Source organism: Dendrobates tinctorius, unplaced genomic scaffold (assembly GCF_039654945.1).
Source record: "Dendrobates tinctorius isolate UK_male_01 unplaced genomic scaffold, ASM3965494v1 ptg000464l, whole genome shotgun sequence".
Lineage (NCBI taxonomy): Eukaryota > Metazoa > Chordata > Amphibia > Anura > Dendrobatidae > Dendrobates > Dendrobates tinctorius.
This window is the reverse complement of record NW_027362126.1, coordinates 1,128,297-1,144,487: the sequence shown is the minus strand read 5'-3', so window position 1 is coordinate 1,144,487 and position 16,191 is coordinate 1,128,297. Positions and strand designations below refer to the sequence as shown.

General features: G+C 48.0%; 1 protein-coding gene across 8 annotated transcripts in view; it reads left to right on the top strand.

The window, feature by feature from the left end:
* EPS8 (EGFR pathway substrate 8, signaling adaptor) overlaps positions 1-16,191 on the top strand; it is a 185,074-nt gene that overhangs the window by 141,107 nt on the left and 27,776 nt on the right. Inside the window, exon 19 of one of the 8 annotated variants that reach the window (XM_073564619.1) lies at positions 1,515-1,712. The exons of the other annotated variants lie outside the window; for them this stretch is intronic. Within the exon in view, the coding sequence (XP_073420720.1) occupies positions 1,515-1,697 (183 nt within the window). The 3' untranslated portion in view covers positions 1,698-1,712. Of the gene's footprint in view, positions 1-1,514; positions 1,713-16,191 lie in introns of those variants that run through there. 8 annotated transcript variants of the gene reach the window in all.

The window sequence follows — 16,191 nt, the reverse complement described above, 5'->3', positions numbered from 1 at the left end:
CAGAATTGTCTGCTCATGACCAATGTATTTCTCTTCTCCAAGCGCTCTTGACTAAGAGGTCTTAGTCACCTAATTTGGCATCGCTGGTGATCCCGTAGTTGGACTTTGGGTCAGAATAAAACCGCTACAAGAGTGGCGACCATGTATGGAGAGTAATGATCACTTCTCTTGTGGACATTGGCCACAGCTCCTCTCTCTCGTTATGTGGGCAATTATTCTCTGGTTTGGTCACCCGTGCTATAGTGACAAGTCGGTGTCCTCTCCCTGGGTATTTCAGTCATTGGTGCTGTCGCCTCTGGATTTTGCTACCTGTATCCTACTTGTTACATCTGATTTAGAAGTGACTTTGTTATACGTACCATACAGTTTCTGATATCATAAGTTTTTGATTATCTTCTGCTAATAGCTTTTGATGCCAAAGAAGGAATTTGAGATCTTCAAGGTAGGCTTGCTGCGTTGTGTGGATCTCTGACCCAGGCTTCTCTGCTTTGCATGCACTTTAGAGAATAGATTTTTCTTCTTATTTCTTGACCTAAACTTCTAATTTCTGTAGAACTGAAGTAGATGTGACGTGCTGCATTGAAGTTCCCCAAATGTTCCTTAATATCAGGACCTTCAAATGCAGTTTTCATCTCACCAGTAATGAAAAGTCATAAAATGGGAGAATGTGTGTTGCCCAGAATAGTCGCAGAGCTGTAAGAGAGATCAGCACAACATAGGAGCTTACCCGAGGAGTATGACGGCGATAAAATCAGAATTACACACACCTTTTCTGAGTATCTATAAAGCATGTAGTAAAGCAGATGAGCTGCAGCAGATCCACGGGTCAGTAAATGACCAGACGAGATCCAGGAAAGAAAGGAGAGGTTTGTGGATGGTTTCCCGCTTGCTGATCAATGATGAGACGTATATCCCAGATTGTCAAATGGAGAGGGGTTTATTCTACGCATTTCAAAGTACCAAAGACTTCTTCATCAGGAAAGACCACAAGATGCTTTCCTGGATGGGAAGAAGCCCATTCTTCACTTGTTAGGAAAGTCTGTATGGAGAGATCGTTGAGATTGCTCCCGAGAAGTCCTATGTCAGGCACTAGAAAGCCGTGTACCTGTAAGGGCTGTAAAGCAGTAGCGTTATGAACCCTAACATCCTAAAAACCATGTGAGGCTTTTGTCTTTTTGCTTTTGTCCATTTTTAAAACCCCACGTCTCTGGCAGTACCCAGGCCTACTTAGTGATTCCGTCAAAGTAAAGCTTCAAAACTCAACTCCTCTGTCCCCATGTCATCTGCCAGGTCGATAATGTCAATAATTTTTTTTACTAAAAACTTGTGGATGAGTGATAAAGAAAACTGTTACCCCCTGGTCAAGGGGGTCTGTCTCCTTGTTTAGTTGGCTCCTACTAGAGTAGGTTCCCTTCTTCAGGCGCTCTGCCTTGTGTCCCGGCTTGTTTCTGCTCTGTACGGTGTGGCTCTGATTGTATACCCTGTATAACTGCGGCTTCTCTTTTTACTGGCAGCAATTACTGGGAGAACTGACAGAGGTAACAGGCCGTGTGCTTTCTTCTCCTGTGTGTCCACCTCCGAGTCCACATAATGGCCTAATGCTATACGGACAAATCTCGTCTTACAAATCGATGATTTTTAATAAGCATATTCTCTTACAGGAAGCTTTATCTATCCACTATGTGACTGATGCATAGTTCAGCAACCGAGGGACACATTCTGGTTTCCAGTGATAATTTTGTTATGATGGCAGAAGTGTGGTAAAAAAGAATTGAGAAAAATAGAATTATTATTTCCTGATACCCGGTAGAGGAATAGCTTCTGAAGATGTGCACACTGTAGATTCAGCAGGAGGGTTTACCTATCGGTGAAGGAGGAAGATGTCACTTCTCGCATACCGAACATTGCCCACGTTACTTGTCAGATCTAGAACATCTCCTGAGGACGTCACTTGTCACATTCAGTAGAAGATGCAGGATAGGAAAAAAAGTGGTCAGACAATCCGCGCTGCAAATCACTCGGAACAATTATTATTACAGTGGTCTTTATTCGACGCGTTTTGAGGTTTCACAGAACTCAGGATAAATTTGGCATGGTTTGTGTGGTTTCATGGTGGCTCTTTTGAGAGGATGTTCTCCCTGTAAGGCATTTCTCCTTTTTTTTCCCCGTTTTTGGAGGTTCTTGTCCCTTTCTTTTTAAATTTTCTTTTAATAATTTTTTTCTGTTGATTGTTAAAGAAATTAATATATATTAGTCATTTTATAATGCAAGTATAATAATAATTTCATAACAGAATTTTATATACATTTTGTCTATTAAGTGTCTATCATGTGTTCAAGCAATGAACTTTGACATCCTTTTGAATCAGGTGACCTGTTAGACGCCGAGCACCTGAAGGACAAGTGGACTGTTTTTTTCTATTTAAGAACCTGTTCATGATGCTTGCATGTGGTTTTTTTCCTGAGGAAGGATTTCTGTGAAACTTCGAAACACGTTGAATAAAGACCACTGTAATAATAATTGTTCATAGTGATTCATAGCGCGGATTGTCTGACCACTTTTTTCCTATCCTGCATCTTCTACGCTGGTCCCTCGTGGATCTGTGGTCTCTGCAGCAGCGAATCCTCCATGCTTATTACAAGCTCCATCTGGTGAGTTGATTATTTTTAAATTGATATACTTACACTGGATAATGCACTATTGCGCTATTTCTCATCAATAGTATCCCTTGTCACATTCAGTGTCACGGGTTTACCGCGACAGAGAGGAGAACCAGAACATTTGGATATAACAAGGGACATAATCAGTAGATGTTCTGGATGCGAGAGGTGATCTCATCAGTAGACGTTCTGGATGTGAGAGGTGATCTCATCAGTAGATGTTCTGGATGCGAGAGGTGATCTCATCAGTAGATGTTCTGGATGCGAGAGGCGATCTCATCAGTAGATGTTCTGGATGCGAGAGGCGATCTCATCAGTAGATGTTCTGGATGCGAGAGGCGATCTCATCAGTAGATGTTCTGGATGCGAGAGGCGATCTCATCAGTAGATGTTCTGGATGCGAGAGGCGATCTCATCAGTAGATGTTCTGGATGCGAGAGGTGATCTCATCAGTAGATGTTCTGGATGCGAGAGGCGATCTCATCAGTAGATGTTCTGGATGCGAGAGGTGATCTCATCAGTAGATGTTCTGGATGCGAGAGGCGATCTCATCAGTAGATGTTCTGGATGCGAGAGGCGATCTCATCAGTAGATGTTCTGGATGCGAGAGGCGATCTCATCAGTAGATGTTCTGGATGCGAGAGGCGATCTCATCAGTAGATGTTCTGGATGCGAGAGGCGATCTCATCAGTAGATGTTCTGGATGCGAGAGGTGATCTCATCAGTAGATGTTCTGGATGCGAGAGGTGATCTCATCAGTAGATGTTCTGGATGTGACAAGTAACATTGTCAGTAGAACTTTTACGTAGCATTTTACATCCAGAACATCTACGGACGATGTTACTTGTCACATCCAGAACATCTCCTGATGACAGATGTAGATAACATGGCACTCAAAAAAAAAAATTGAGTTATTGGTGCACAAGTCAGGTATCCAACCTCTCAATCACTGAATTCAAAACAACTTGACACTCAATTTGTGAAAAATAACCGTTTCAATTTTTTGTCTGGATGCATAATAAATAGTAAGTTTTCGGTCCATCACAAGTCCTTCATCAGAATTATCTTTCTTTTAATGAACAATAAAGATGGAGACCTTGAGATTATGTCCATGCGTTGAAGGACTAGGACTCCAGGGAGGAAATTCTACTATGCTGGATGTGCTAAGGCATACATGTAGAACTGGTGACACGCTTTACCCACGCACCCAGCGCTATCCCACTGCAAGCCTATAGCTTTACACAGACGGGCTGTCTATACTTCTGCAGTTCTCTTTGCCCCACAGTGTCCAGCACATACCCGTTACGTCGGGTTATACCTATCGGGACACATTGCAGTTCTACATATATGCACATCCAACATAGTAGAATTTCCTCCCTGAAGTCCGAGTCCTTCAATGTATAGACATAATCTCAAGGTCTCCATCTCTAGTGTTCGTTAAAAGAAAGAATATTCTGATATCTATTGACTGAATCACTTCTCGCACCCAGAACATCTACTGATGACGTCACCTCTCGCACCCAGAACATCTACTGATGACGTCATCTCTCGCACCCAGAATATCTATGAACTAAATCTCTTCTCGCACCCAGAACATCTACTGACGACGTCACCTCATGCACCCAGAACATCTACTGGTGACGTCATCTCTCGCACCCAGAATATCTATGAACTAAATCTCTTCTCGCACCCAGAACATCTACTGACGACGTCACCTCATGCACCCAGAACATCTACTGATGACGACATCTCTCGCACCCAGAACATCTACTGATGACGTCATCTCTCGCACCCAGAATATCTATTAACTAAATCACTTCTCGCACCCAGAACATCTACTGACGACGTCACCTCTTGCACCCAGAACATCTACTGATGACGTCACCTCTCGCACCCACAATATCTATTAACTAAATCTCTTCTCGCACCCAGAACATCTACTGACGACGTCACCTCATGCACCCAGAACATCTACTGATGACGACATCTCTCGCACCCAGAATATCTATTAACTAAATCACTTCTCGCACCCAGAACATCTACTGATGACGTCACCTCTTGCACCCAGAACATCTACTGATGACGTCGCCTCTCACACCCAGAACATCTACTGATGACGTCATCTCTCGCACCCAGAATATCTATTAACTAAATCACTTCTCACACCCAGAACATCTACTGATGACGTCACCTCTCGCACCCAGAACATCTACTGATGACGTCGCCTCTCACACCCAGAACATCTACTGACGACGTCATCTCTCGCACCCAGAATATCTATTAACTAAATCACTTCTCGCACCCAGAACATCTACTGATGACGTCACCTCTTGCACCCAGAACATCTACTGATGACGACATCTCTCGCACCCAGAATATCTATTAACTAAATCACTTCTCGCACCCAGAACATCTACTGATGACGTCACCTCTTGCACCCAGAACATCTACTGATGACGTCGCCTCTCACACCCAGAACATCTACTGATGACGTCATCTCTCGCACCCAGAATATCTATTAACTAAATCACTTCTCACACCCAGAACATCTACTGATGACGTCACCTCTTGCACCCAGAACATCTACTGATGACGTCGCCTCTCACACCCAGAACATCTACTGACGACGTCATCTCTCGCACCCAGAATATCTATTAACTAAATCACTTCTCGCACCCAGAACATCTACTGACGACGTCACCTCTCGCACCCACAATATCTATTAACTAAATCTCTTCTCGCTCCCAGAACATCTACTGACGACGTCACCTCATGCACCCAGAACATCTACTGACGACGTCACCTCTCGCACCCAGAATATCTATTAACTAAATCTCTTCTCGCACCCAGAACATCTACTGACGACGTCACCTCTCGCACCCACAATATCTATTAACTAAATCTCTTCTCGCTCCCAGAACATCTACTGACGACGTCACCTCATGCACCCAGAACATCTACTGACGACGTCACCTCTCGCACCCAGAATATCTATTAACTAAATCTCTTCTCGCACCCAGAACATCTACTGATGACGTCACCTCTTGCACCCAGAACATCTACTGATGACGTCGCCTCTCGCACCCAGAACATCTATTAACTAAATCACTTCTCGCACCCAGAACATCTACTGAAGACGTCACCTCTTGCACCCTGAACATCTACTGACGACGTCACCTCTCGCACCCACAATATCTATTAACTAAATCTCTTCTCGCTCCCAGAACATCTACTGACGACGTCACCTCTCGCACCTAGAACATCTACTGACGACGTCACCTCTCGCACCCAGAATATCTATTAACTAAATCACTTCTCGCACCCAGAACATCTACTGATGACGTCACCTCTTGCACCCAGAACATCTACTGATGACGTCACCTCTCGCACCCACAATATCTATTAACTAAATCTCTTCTCGCTCCCAGAACATCTACTGACGACGTCACCTCATGCACCCAGAACATCTACTGACGACGTCACCTCTCGCACCCAGAACATCTACTGACGACGTCACCTCTCGCACCCACAATATCTATTAACTAAATCTCTTCTCGCTCCCAGAACATCTACTGACGACGTCACCTCTCGCACCTAGAACATCTACTGACGACGTCACCTCTCGCACCCAGAATATCTATTAACTAAATCACTTCTCGCACCCAGAACATCTACTGATGACGTCACCTCTTGCACCCAGAACATCTACTGATGACGTCGCCTCTCGCACCCAGAACATCTATTAACTAAATCACTTCTCGCACCCAGAACATCTACTGATGACGTCACCTCTCGCACCCACAATATCTATTAACTAAATCTCTTCTCGCTCCCAGAACATCTACTGACGACGTCACCTCATGCACCCAGAACATCTACTGACGACGTCACCTCTCGCACCCAGAACATCTACTGACGACGTCACCTCTCGCACCCACAATATCTATTAACTAAATCTCTTCTCGCTCCCAGAACATCTACTGACGACGTCACCTCTCGCACCTAGAACATCTACTGACGACGTCACCTCTCGCACCCAGAATATCTATTAACTAAATCACTTCTCGCACCCAGAACATCTACTGATGACGTCACCTCTTGCACCCAGAACATCTACTGATGACGTCGCCTCTCGCACCCAGAACATCTACAGACGACGTCGCCTCTCGCACCCAGAACATCTACAGACGACGGCCCTGCTGCTATATGAACTGGACGTATTACCATGAGTGACAGTGCAGAGTTCAGCCAAAGACAACCTCTCAGAATGGGAGGTTGCACTTCTAGAGTTCATGCAGACATGCTTGAAACTCTGTCCGAGCCTGGACTGCAATGCATGTACTATCCGGCGATCTCCCAACCTGAACTCCACAGCAACATATATTCCTATGAGGCTATGTGGTCCACACTTGGGATTGAGCTTCACGGCCGTTTGCAGGAGCCCTTAGACTTTCACATTTGCGCCGTTCTTTTAAGAGGTGCAGGTCAGATATGTTTCTTTATAGTATTAATTTGGAGGCTGATGTCTAGTTCAGCGGATTCTTGGAAGCCACCTGAAAAAGCACTAAAAAATGCCAAAAAGAATGAACATATGCACAGCAATATCAAAATGACTTCATCAGCATATGTTCTATACTTTGTGACATATTTTGCTTTGTGAAGCTGCTAAAAGTAGTGACTGGTCCTTGTTCTGGCAGCTTCTATGTATGGAATTAAAAGGAAAAAAGGCTGCTGCAGAAGACGGCCAAAGACGTTTCAGGGAAAATATCGCTGGCATATTCCTGAAGTGTCACCTGCTCCAAAAACTATGCAGGTTCTTCGGCGTGTATTCTATGAAATCATAGATTCAGTGCTCCATTTACGGAAGCACTCAGACTGGATGTGCGCGTGTGTGTGTGTGCGCGCGTGCGTGTGTATGTGTGTGTGTGTGTATATGGTGGCTCAGTGGTTAGCGCTGCAGCCTTGCAGCCCTGGGGTCCTGGGTTCGAATCCCACCAAGGACAACATCTGCAAGGAGTTTGTATGTTCTCCCCATGTTTGTGTGGGTTTCCTCCAGGCACTCCGGTTTCCTCCCACATTCTAAAGACATACTGATAGGGAATTTAGATTGTGAGCCCCATTGGGGACAGTGGTGATGATGTGTGCAAACTGTGTAGAGCGCTGCGGAATATGTTAGCGCTATATAAAAATAAAGATTATTAATATATATATGTGTGTGTGTGTGTGCGTGTATCTGTGTGTATTGTAGGGAACTGTACTCACTAGGCTGCAGTTGAGGCAGGCACAGGAAGTGGTATTTTATTCGGTCGTCCATGACAGTACCACCTGAGAGAGGGGATCCGCCCTTCAGGAACAGGAAACCTACAGATACAAAAGGGCGGCACCTCTCCCACGCATCAGTTGGTTTCCTGTTCCTAGAGGACGGGACTTCCTTCAGATCGTCCGTCATGGAGTCGTCGAGGGATTCCCAGGCCGGCTGACCGACCCAGGTAGCGGGAGGATCTCCTACCTCGGTCAAGCTAGAGGTCCCTGGAAGCGCCACGGTGGGGCCGGGTAGGTCGCCACGGCAGTGGTTGAAGCAGGTGGAGCAGAGGGTCCGGTGGACAGCCGCCTCGAGTGTGCCGGCACCAGGAGGTATGTACGCCGGGCCCCTCATGGTTCGCTCCCCCCGGGGTCCGGTCTCCCTTTCCGTCCGGGCCGGCGGTTGCGCCCGGTCGGCGGGCGCGGGGTGGCGGGCATGTCTGAGCCGGGGGCACCGTGCCAGCTCCTTTCCGCGTGCTCCCAGACGAGCGGCGGAAGTGACGGGGCGGGGCCGGGAACGCCGAAACCGGAAGTCGGGTGCCGGCCGGCTTCCAGTGTGCGCGGCTGTCCGGGGTAGCGCGCGGTGCCCGGGGCGGGTGGGGGGTGGCCGGTGCATGCAGGGGGGAGGTCCCGGGTGGGAGGTGCCGCGCCAGAACCCTGCTGACCCGGACACTAGGAGGCCCCTTAAAAGGCAGGAGGTGACACTGCTGGGGTGCTTCTGAAGGCCCAGCAATGGATACGACAGAAGCCCCCATAGAGCAGCAGGAGTGCCCACAGAAACAGGCCATGGTAAAGCCTCATGCGAGTGGCCAGCAGAAGAAACAGAAACGAACGAGCGAACAGAGCCACAGAAGTTCCTCCAGACTAAAGGACCCTCCTTCCTCCCTCCGTGATCCGGTACCTGCCTCATCTGCATGGGTAAGAGATCTCCGTGAATGTACCCTGATGCAGTGTTCCCTTATGTTTTTTTCGCAGGGGAAGAAAGCTACGGGAAAACAGAAGCACAGGGAATGTGCCCTCTGTAGTTGCCCCTTGCCAGACGGCCACCCTAAAAAGTTGTGTCAGCCATGCGTGTGACAAACGGTAGGGGTGGAAGTGGACGGTGGCCCAGGGGTAGATTGACAGGCTCTTACACTCTCCCCCGTCCATACAGGTAGCGGAAGAAACGCCGGACTTCACCACAAGCCTGAGGGAGATAATCAGGACAGAGATGAAGGCCCTATCTAAAAGGGATTCTTCTAGGGGAAGAGAATTTAGTATCTCAGGTTCGGAGTCCTCGGCCGCCACTAGGAACGATGACTCCTCAGATTCCCCGGCCTCCGCTTCGTCTTCTTCGGAGGAAGACTCGAGCCGATTCTGCTTCCCCTTAGACCAAATGGATCGGCTAGTTAAAACAACAAGGTCCACCATGGGGGTAGCAGACGCAAAGCCAGAACTTTCGGCACAGGACGTGATGTTCGGAGGTCTAGATCCCAGAAAGCGCAGGGCCTTTCCATTAAATAAGGTCCAGAGCCTGATAAATAGGGAATGGAAGAGACCTGAAAAAAGGGGCTCCTTACCACCTGCCTTCAAGCAGAGGTACCTGTTTGATGACCCAGTGGTAAACAGATGGGATAAGGCCCCTAAGCTGGACGCGGCAGTAGCCAAAGCCTCCAAAATATCCTCCATACCGTTTGATGACATGACCTCCTTAAAAGACCCGCTGGATAAAAAAGCGGATTCTTTCCTAAAGGGAACATGGGAGATGTTAGCAGGCGCTCTAAGACCAGCAATAGCTGCCACATGTACGGCTAGATCCATGATGGTCTGGCTAGATCAACTGGATTCCCAACTGAAGGACGGAGCCTCAAGAGCATCCATTCGAAAAACTCTACCAATCATCCAAAGTGCTGCTGCTTTTTTTGGCTGATGCTTCAGCAGACTCTGCGAGGAAGGCGGCTAGGACCGCAGGTTTATCTAACGCAGCACGAAGTGCTCTCTGGTTAAAATGCTGGCCAGGAGATATCCAGGCCAGGTCACGACTCTGCTCCATTCCATGTGAGGGGGAATATCTGTTTGACCCCATCTTGGATGAACTTTTAGAGAAAGCCGGGGATGATAAAAAGAAGTTCCCCAGTCTGCCGAATCATTCTTATAGACGTCCCTTTACCAGGAAAGGATATTTCTGTAGAAGGCCGTCCAGGGATCAGGGCAGATGGGATGACAAAAGAAGGAGAGGTACAGGATTCATGTTCGGAGAAGGGGGGCGCCAGGAAGGTCCAGCACGTGACACTAAAAAGCCGCCCCAATGACTAGTTGCTCCGGTAGGGGGGAGACTAGCTGCCTTCTACCCAGCCTGGTCTATGATTTCTAGTAGTAACTGGATACTGGGGGTGATAGATGTGGGTCTACGACTAGAATTCACCCGGGTTCCCCAAGATCGATTTAAGGTCACCCCACTCAGGACTTCCACGTCAGAACAAGCTGCCCTGGAGGCCGAGGTTCATGATCTTTGCCGCAAGAAGGTCCTAACTATGGTTCCAGAGGGAGAAAAGGGGAAAGGTTTCTACTCCCCTCTGTTCCTGGTCCGCAAGCCAGACAGCTCCTTTAGGACTATAATAAATCTTAAGTCCCTCAACGAATTCCTGGTCATACGCCCGTTCAAAATGGAGACAATTAATTCAACAATAAAAATGCTGTTTCAAAATTGCTTTATGGTAGTGTTAGATTTAAAAGATGCCTACTACCATATACCCATTCATGCAGCTCATCAGAGTTTCCTCAGAGTGGCGGTTCAGTTAGATGGGTCAGTTCAACATTTCCAATATGCGGCCCTCCACTTTGGGGTGGCAGTCGCTCCCCGAGTGTTTACTAAAGTGGTAGCGGAAATTATGGCCCATCTACGTGAATCAGACATTCTAGTAGTCCCCTACTTAGATGACTTCCTGATTGTAGGGAAAATGGCGAGACATTGTGTGGAACAGCTCCAAAGGGCAATGTCTGCCCTAGAGCGGTTAGGATGGCTGCTTAACATTAAAAATCTCGGTTACAGCCCGTGAGAGTCCAACAATTCTTGGCCCTGATCCTGGATTCTGAGAAACAGGAATGCCGTCTGCCTCTGGAGAAGCTTGTTCGCCTACATTATCAGGTTCTGAACGCTTCCAATAACCCTACCATATCCCTCAGGAAAGCCATGTCCCTTCTGGATTCTCTTTCGTCCTGTATCCTGGTGGTCCAGTGGGCCCAGTTTCATTCAAGAACACTACAGGGCGAAGTCTTTAGTGCATCAAAGAATCCTTGGGGGTTACTTAGAGGGCCAGCTAACCTTGTCCCGAAACACAGGGGAGTCCCTAGAGTGGTGGCTAGACAAGGATAATTTATCCAGAGGGGTTCCCTGGGAGTATGACATATCCCGCATAATCACCACAGATGCTAGCCCTTCCGGTTGGGGGGCTCATATGGGTGAGATTCTGGTCCAGGGCCTATGGGAACATCATCAGATAGAAATGTCATCTAACCTGAAAGAATTGACAGCAGTAGAACAGGCAGATAAGAGGCTACTTGTGTATCTACAGGGCCTTCATGCGCGAGTGTTCTCCGACAATCAGGTCACCGTGGCTTATATCAACCACCAAGGTGGGACTCGTTCCAAACCCCTGATGAATGTGGCAGAACGGTTGTTCCGGCTAGCAGAGCGGCATTTTCTATCTTTAACAGCTCTACACATAAAAGGGAAAGAAAATATCACGGCAGATTTCTTAAGCCGCAATCTGCTAAAACAAGGAGAATGGTCCCTAAAAACCTCCATCTTCAACCTGATTGTACAAAAGTGGGGACAACCAGAGGTAGATCTCTTCACCACCATGGAAAACAGAAAATTAAGACAATTCTGCTCCCTAAATCCCAGAGAGAACCCCCTGGCGGTAGATGCCTTTTTGATAAAGTGGGACTTCAGGCTAGCATACGCCTTCCCTCCCCTATCGCTATTACCGGCGTGGAGTTTGAACGGACACTGCTAAAAGAGAAAGGCTTCTCCCCAGACCTGATTAACACCCTACTTAAAAGTAGAAAAATCGTTACTACCAAAATCTGTCAGAATTTGGAAGAAATTCCTTCAGGACTCTGGAATAGTCGCTGGGGGTTCAGCATCTATAAATCAAATTTTAGAGTTTCTTCAGAAAGGTCTGGATATGGGGCTTTACACTAGTACCCTTAAAGTACAGGTATCAGCCTTGGGAGCCATCTTTAGCGCGGGTAATTACTGGATCAGTAGATTCATTAAGGCAGCAGGTAGATCCAGGCCAATAGTCAAGGATAGATTCATGCCGTGGGACTTGAACCTAGTCCTCACGGCTATGACAGAGGCTCCATTCGAACCTATTTCATCAGCTTCCATAAAAAAACTGTCCCTTAAAGTAGCCTTCCTGGTAGCTCTAACCTCAGCTCGTAGAGTAAGCGACATCCAGGCATTATCTAGGTGTCCTCCTTATATACAGTTTAAGGACGATAGGGTAATACTCAGACCTGATCCGGCGTACTTACCTAAGGTAGTTTCTAGCTTTCACAGGACACAGGAAATAGTCCTTCCATCCTTCCTCCCTAATCCAGCTAATGAGAAGGAAGAGAAACTACACACCCTGGATGTTAGGAAATGCCTCATAGAATATCTGGCAGTTACCAATCCCTGGAGAAAAGATAATGCCCTGTTTGTCTCCCATCAAGGCCCTAGGAAAGGCTTTAGAGCGTCAAAAAACACACTAGCCAGGTGGATTAGAGAGGCGATTTCAATAGCATACACCTCAAAAGGCAGGTCGCCACCCGGGAAGCTGAGGGCGCATTCCACCAGAGCCATGGCGACCTCGTGGGCCGAGAGATCAGAAGTCTCCATCGACCAGATATGTAAGGCGACTACTTGGTCCTCTCCGAGCACCTTTTATAGTCATTATAGGCTAGACTTGGGTGCTTCCACAGACCTCTCTTTTGGTATAAGGGTGCTGCAGGCTGTAGTCCCTCCCTAAATAGTTATTACTCTCTGTAATTCTCTCAGGTGGTGCTGTCATGGACGACCGAATAAAGTCGTAATTACTCACCGGTTAACGGTATTTTTCGGAGTCCATGACAGCACCCGTATATGCCCTCCCTTTAGTTTAAAATTGGGGTGTGCACTTCTTCCTCTTATGTACACGGGTAATTTAAATAGTCGTGTAAAGTATTGTATATAAATTATGCTATTAACCATTGTGGTCCTCTTGTGCTCTGTAATCCAACTGATGAGTGGGAGAGGTGCCGCCCTTTTGTATCTGTAGGTTTCCTGTTCCTGAAGGGCGGATCCCCTCTCTCAGGTGGTGCTGTCATGGACTCCGAAAAATACCGTTAACCGGTGAGTAACTACGACTTTTCCCTTCACTCATGACAGCACACCTGAGAGAGGGATCCGCCCCGCCAGGACAGGAGCCTACTGAAATATAAGGGGCTGTATCTCCCCCCCGCTTCAGTTGGATTCCTGTCCTGGATGGGAATCCTGTACTGACGGTTGCGGTGCCAGTCATAGGAGAAGGAAAAAAGATCCCAGGCCCGTCCCGGTGTGGGAAGAACAGGGTTCATAACTGTAGCGGCGGGCACCTGGAAGCGTAGTCCACGGGTCCCCCTGGGGCTTGGTGTTTGTGCGGGCGGCATCTTCCTGTTGGGAATCCGCCGCGCCTCCCTCCCCTCGCGCCCCCCAAGCCGGTTCACACTTATTCAGCACGTGGAGGAGCAGCCGGGGGCGACTTCCGGGTGCCGCTGACATCACGGGCGCCACAAGGAATGATGGGGCGCGCCTTGCTGACGTCAGAGGCGCCGGGAACATGGCGCCCGGTGCGATGCTAGCTGGCTTTTTCTGAATGAAGAAACAAGCAGTCCAGCTGTGGTCGCAGGGGGGAGGGGCAGTATCTCACCCGGATTGAGGCGGCCTATTTTAAGGCGGACGCCAGGGGATCAGGCTGCCGGCAAAAATGGAGTCAGAGCAGCGGCAATCGCCACCTCCACTACCTCCAGCACAATCTACGGCTCACCGACAGCAGGATCGCAAAGATGACAGCCGGTCAAGCGCCAGAAGCAGAAGTCGTCCCAGCCACAGATCTGGGGACTGCTCGGTGTCCAGAGAAGACAAGTTACGTGTCCCTCCACAGCCTCCGAGTCCGATACTGTTGGTTATCAACGGGTGGTGAGTGATCTTCGTGAATGTTAGCTAGGTGATTAATAGGCCCCTATTGTCTGTCTGAATCTGTAGGAAAGGCCTAGGAAATCGGGGGCAAAGAAGAATAACAGTCAGTGCCCTGTGTAAAAGTCCCCGAGCGAGGGATTGGCAGAAGGACATATGTTCCAACTGCATCCAGAGAACCATTGTGGAGGATATCCCAAATTTTGTGGCTATCCTTAGGTCAGCTATTAGGTCTGAAGTGGAGGGCTCCCTTAAAACTCTGTTAAAGTAAGGGAAGAAGAGGATTGAAGATTTTCCATCTAACTCAGACACTTCCGCGGTCTCTTCTCAGGATCGAGTTCAGGCTGAATCCCCCTTCTTCCTCCTCCTCAGATAGTGATACGGGACGTAAACCATGTTTTCCATAGAAGACACGGACGGTCTCCTTAAAGCCATCAGGATAATGATGGGCCTAAAGGAAGAAAAAATGACTAAGTCCCTGTAAGACGTTATGTTTTGGAGATTGCAGGAGAGGAGAAACCAAACCTTCCCAGTCAAAGGCAAGGTCCAAGCACTCGTTAATAGAGAGTGGCGAAAACCGGAAGTCAGGAGCCCTACCCTTCTCTAAAAGGAGGTATCCTTTTGAAGAAAAGGATACAGAGATGTGGGACATAGTCCCGAAAATTGATGCTGCAGTGTCCAGGTCGTCCAAAAGAACAGCGTTGCCCTTACAGGGCTCAGAGGTGCTCAGGGACCCATTGGATAAAAAAGCAGATTCTTACCTGAGACATACATGTGAAGCAGCAGCAGGGGGATTCAAACCCGCAATAGCTGGAACTTGCACGTTCCTTAATGATTTGGCTCCAGCAGCTTGAGGAACAACTCGCTTCCAAGGTACCGAGGGAGATGATACTGTCTGATATGTATCTATTACATGGGGCGGCAGCTTTTTTGGCAGACACATCTGCTGACTGAGGCTAAAGGGGGTTTTACGCATAGCGATATCGCTAGCAATATCGCTAAAGCATCACCGATTTGGTGACACAGCAGCGATATCGCTATGTGTGATACCTTTGACCGGCTCCCCCGCTGTCTGTCGCTGATCGCGCAGCTCCATTTCTCGTCGGGCGCTTCCTGCTGGACTTCCTGCTGGCGCCGACGAGCGACACATGGAAGAAGACGGGAGGACGTCAGGATCGCCTCGTCTGAAAGGTAAGTAGCGACCACTGCATCGCTGTGAGATCTGCCTGTGTGGCAGCTCACTAGCGACCATTTAGCGATGCACCAGCGATCCTGACCGAGTCGTATCGTAGTTGGGATCGCTGGTGCATCGCTAAATGTTAAGGGGCCTTTACAGCTAGAGGGCTGGGTTATTGAATGCCGCTTAAAGGCTGCCCAGGTGACCTACAGTTTAAGGTACTGTGCTCTCTGCCGAGTGATGGCCACTTTCTGTTCATGAAGAATCTGGATGACATCCTAGAAAAAGTGAGTGATAAGAAAAAAGACTTTCCCAGGTTCCCAGAGGATCAGAGAAGGCCGTCTTTTCAAAGTAGAAAATTCGGCAGGGGCCGTCCTCCAGGAGAAAACAGGAAATGGGAGGATAGGAGCAAAAACGAGTCCGGATTCATGTTCGGCGGGTCCGCCTCTACATCCAAGAAATCCCCGCAATGACGCCAGAATCCCGGTGGGAGGGAGGCTATCACTTCCTGCTCGGGCCTGGGGAAACATCTCTTCCAACACCTGGATCCTAAACATGATAAAATTGTGTCTTCAGGCCTTCCTTTACTATCAGCCAAGAGCAACATTAGTAATAACCCCCATCAGGAAGGGGATAGGGGAGCAATTGGCCCTAGAAACGGAGATCTTGAGTCTGGTAGACAAACAAGTCTTGTCCGATGTTCCGAACGAACAGAAGGGGAGAGAAGGTTCTACTCACCTCTCTTCTTATTAAAAAAAAAACAGGACGATTATAAATCTCATAGGTCTCAATCACTGGGTGGAAAATCATACCTTCAAAATGGAGTCAGTGACTACAGCCATAAAACTTCTACATCACAACTGTTTTATGGC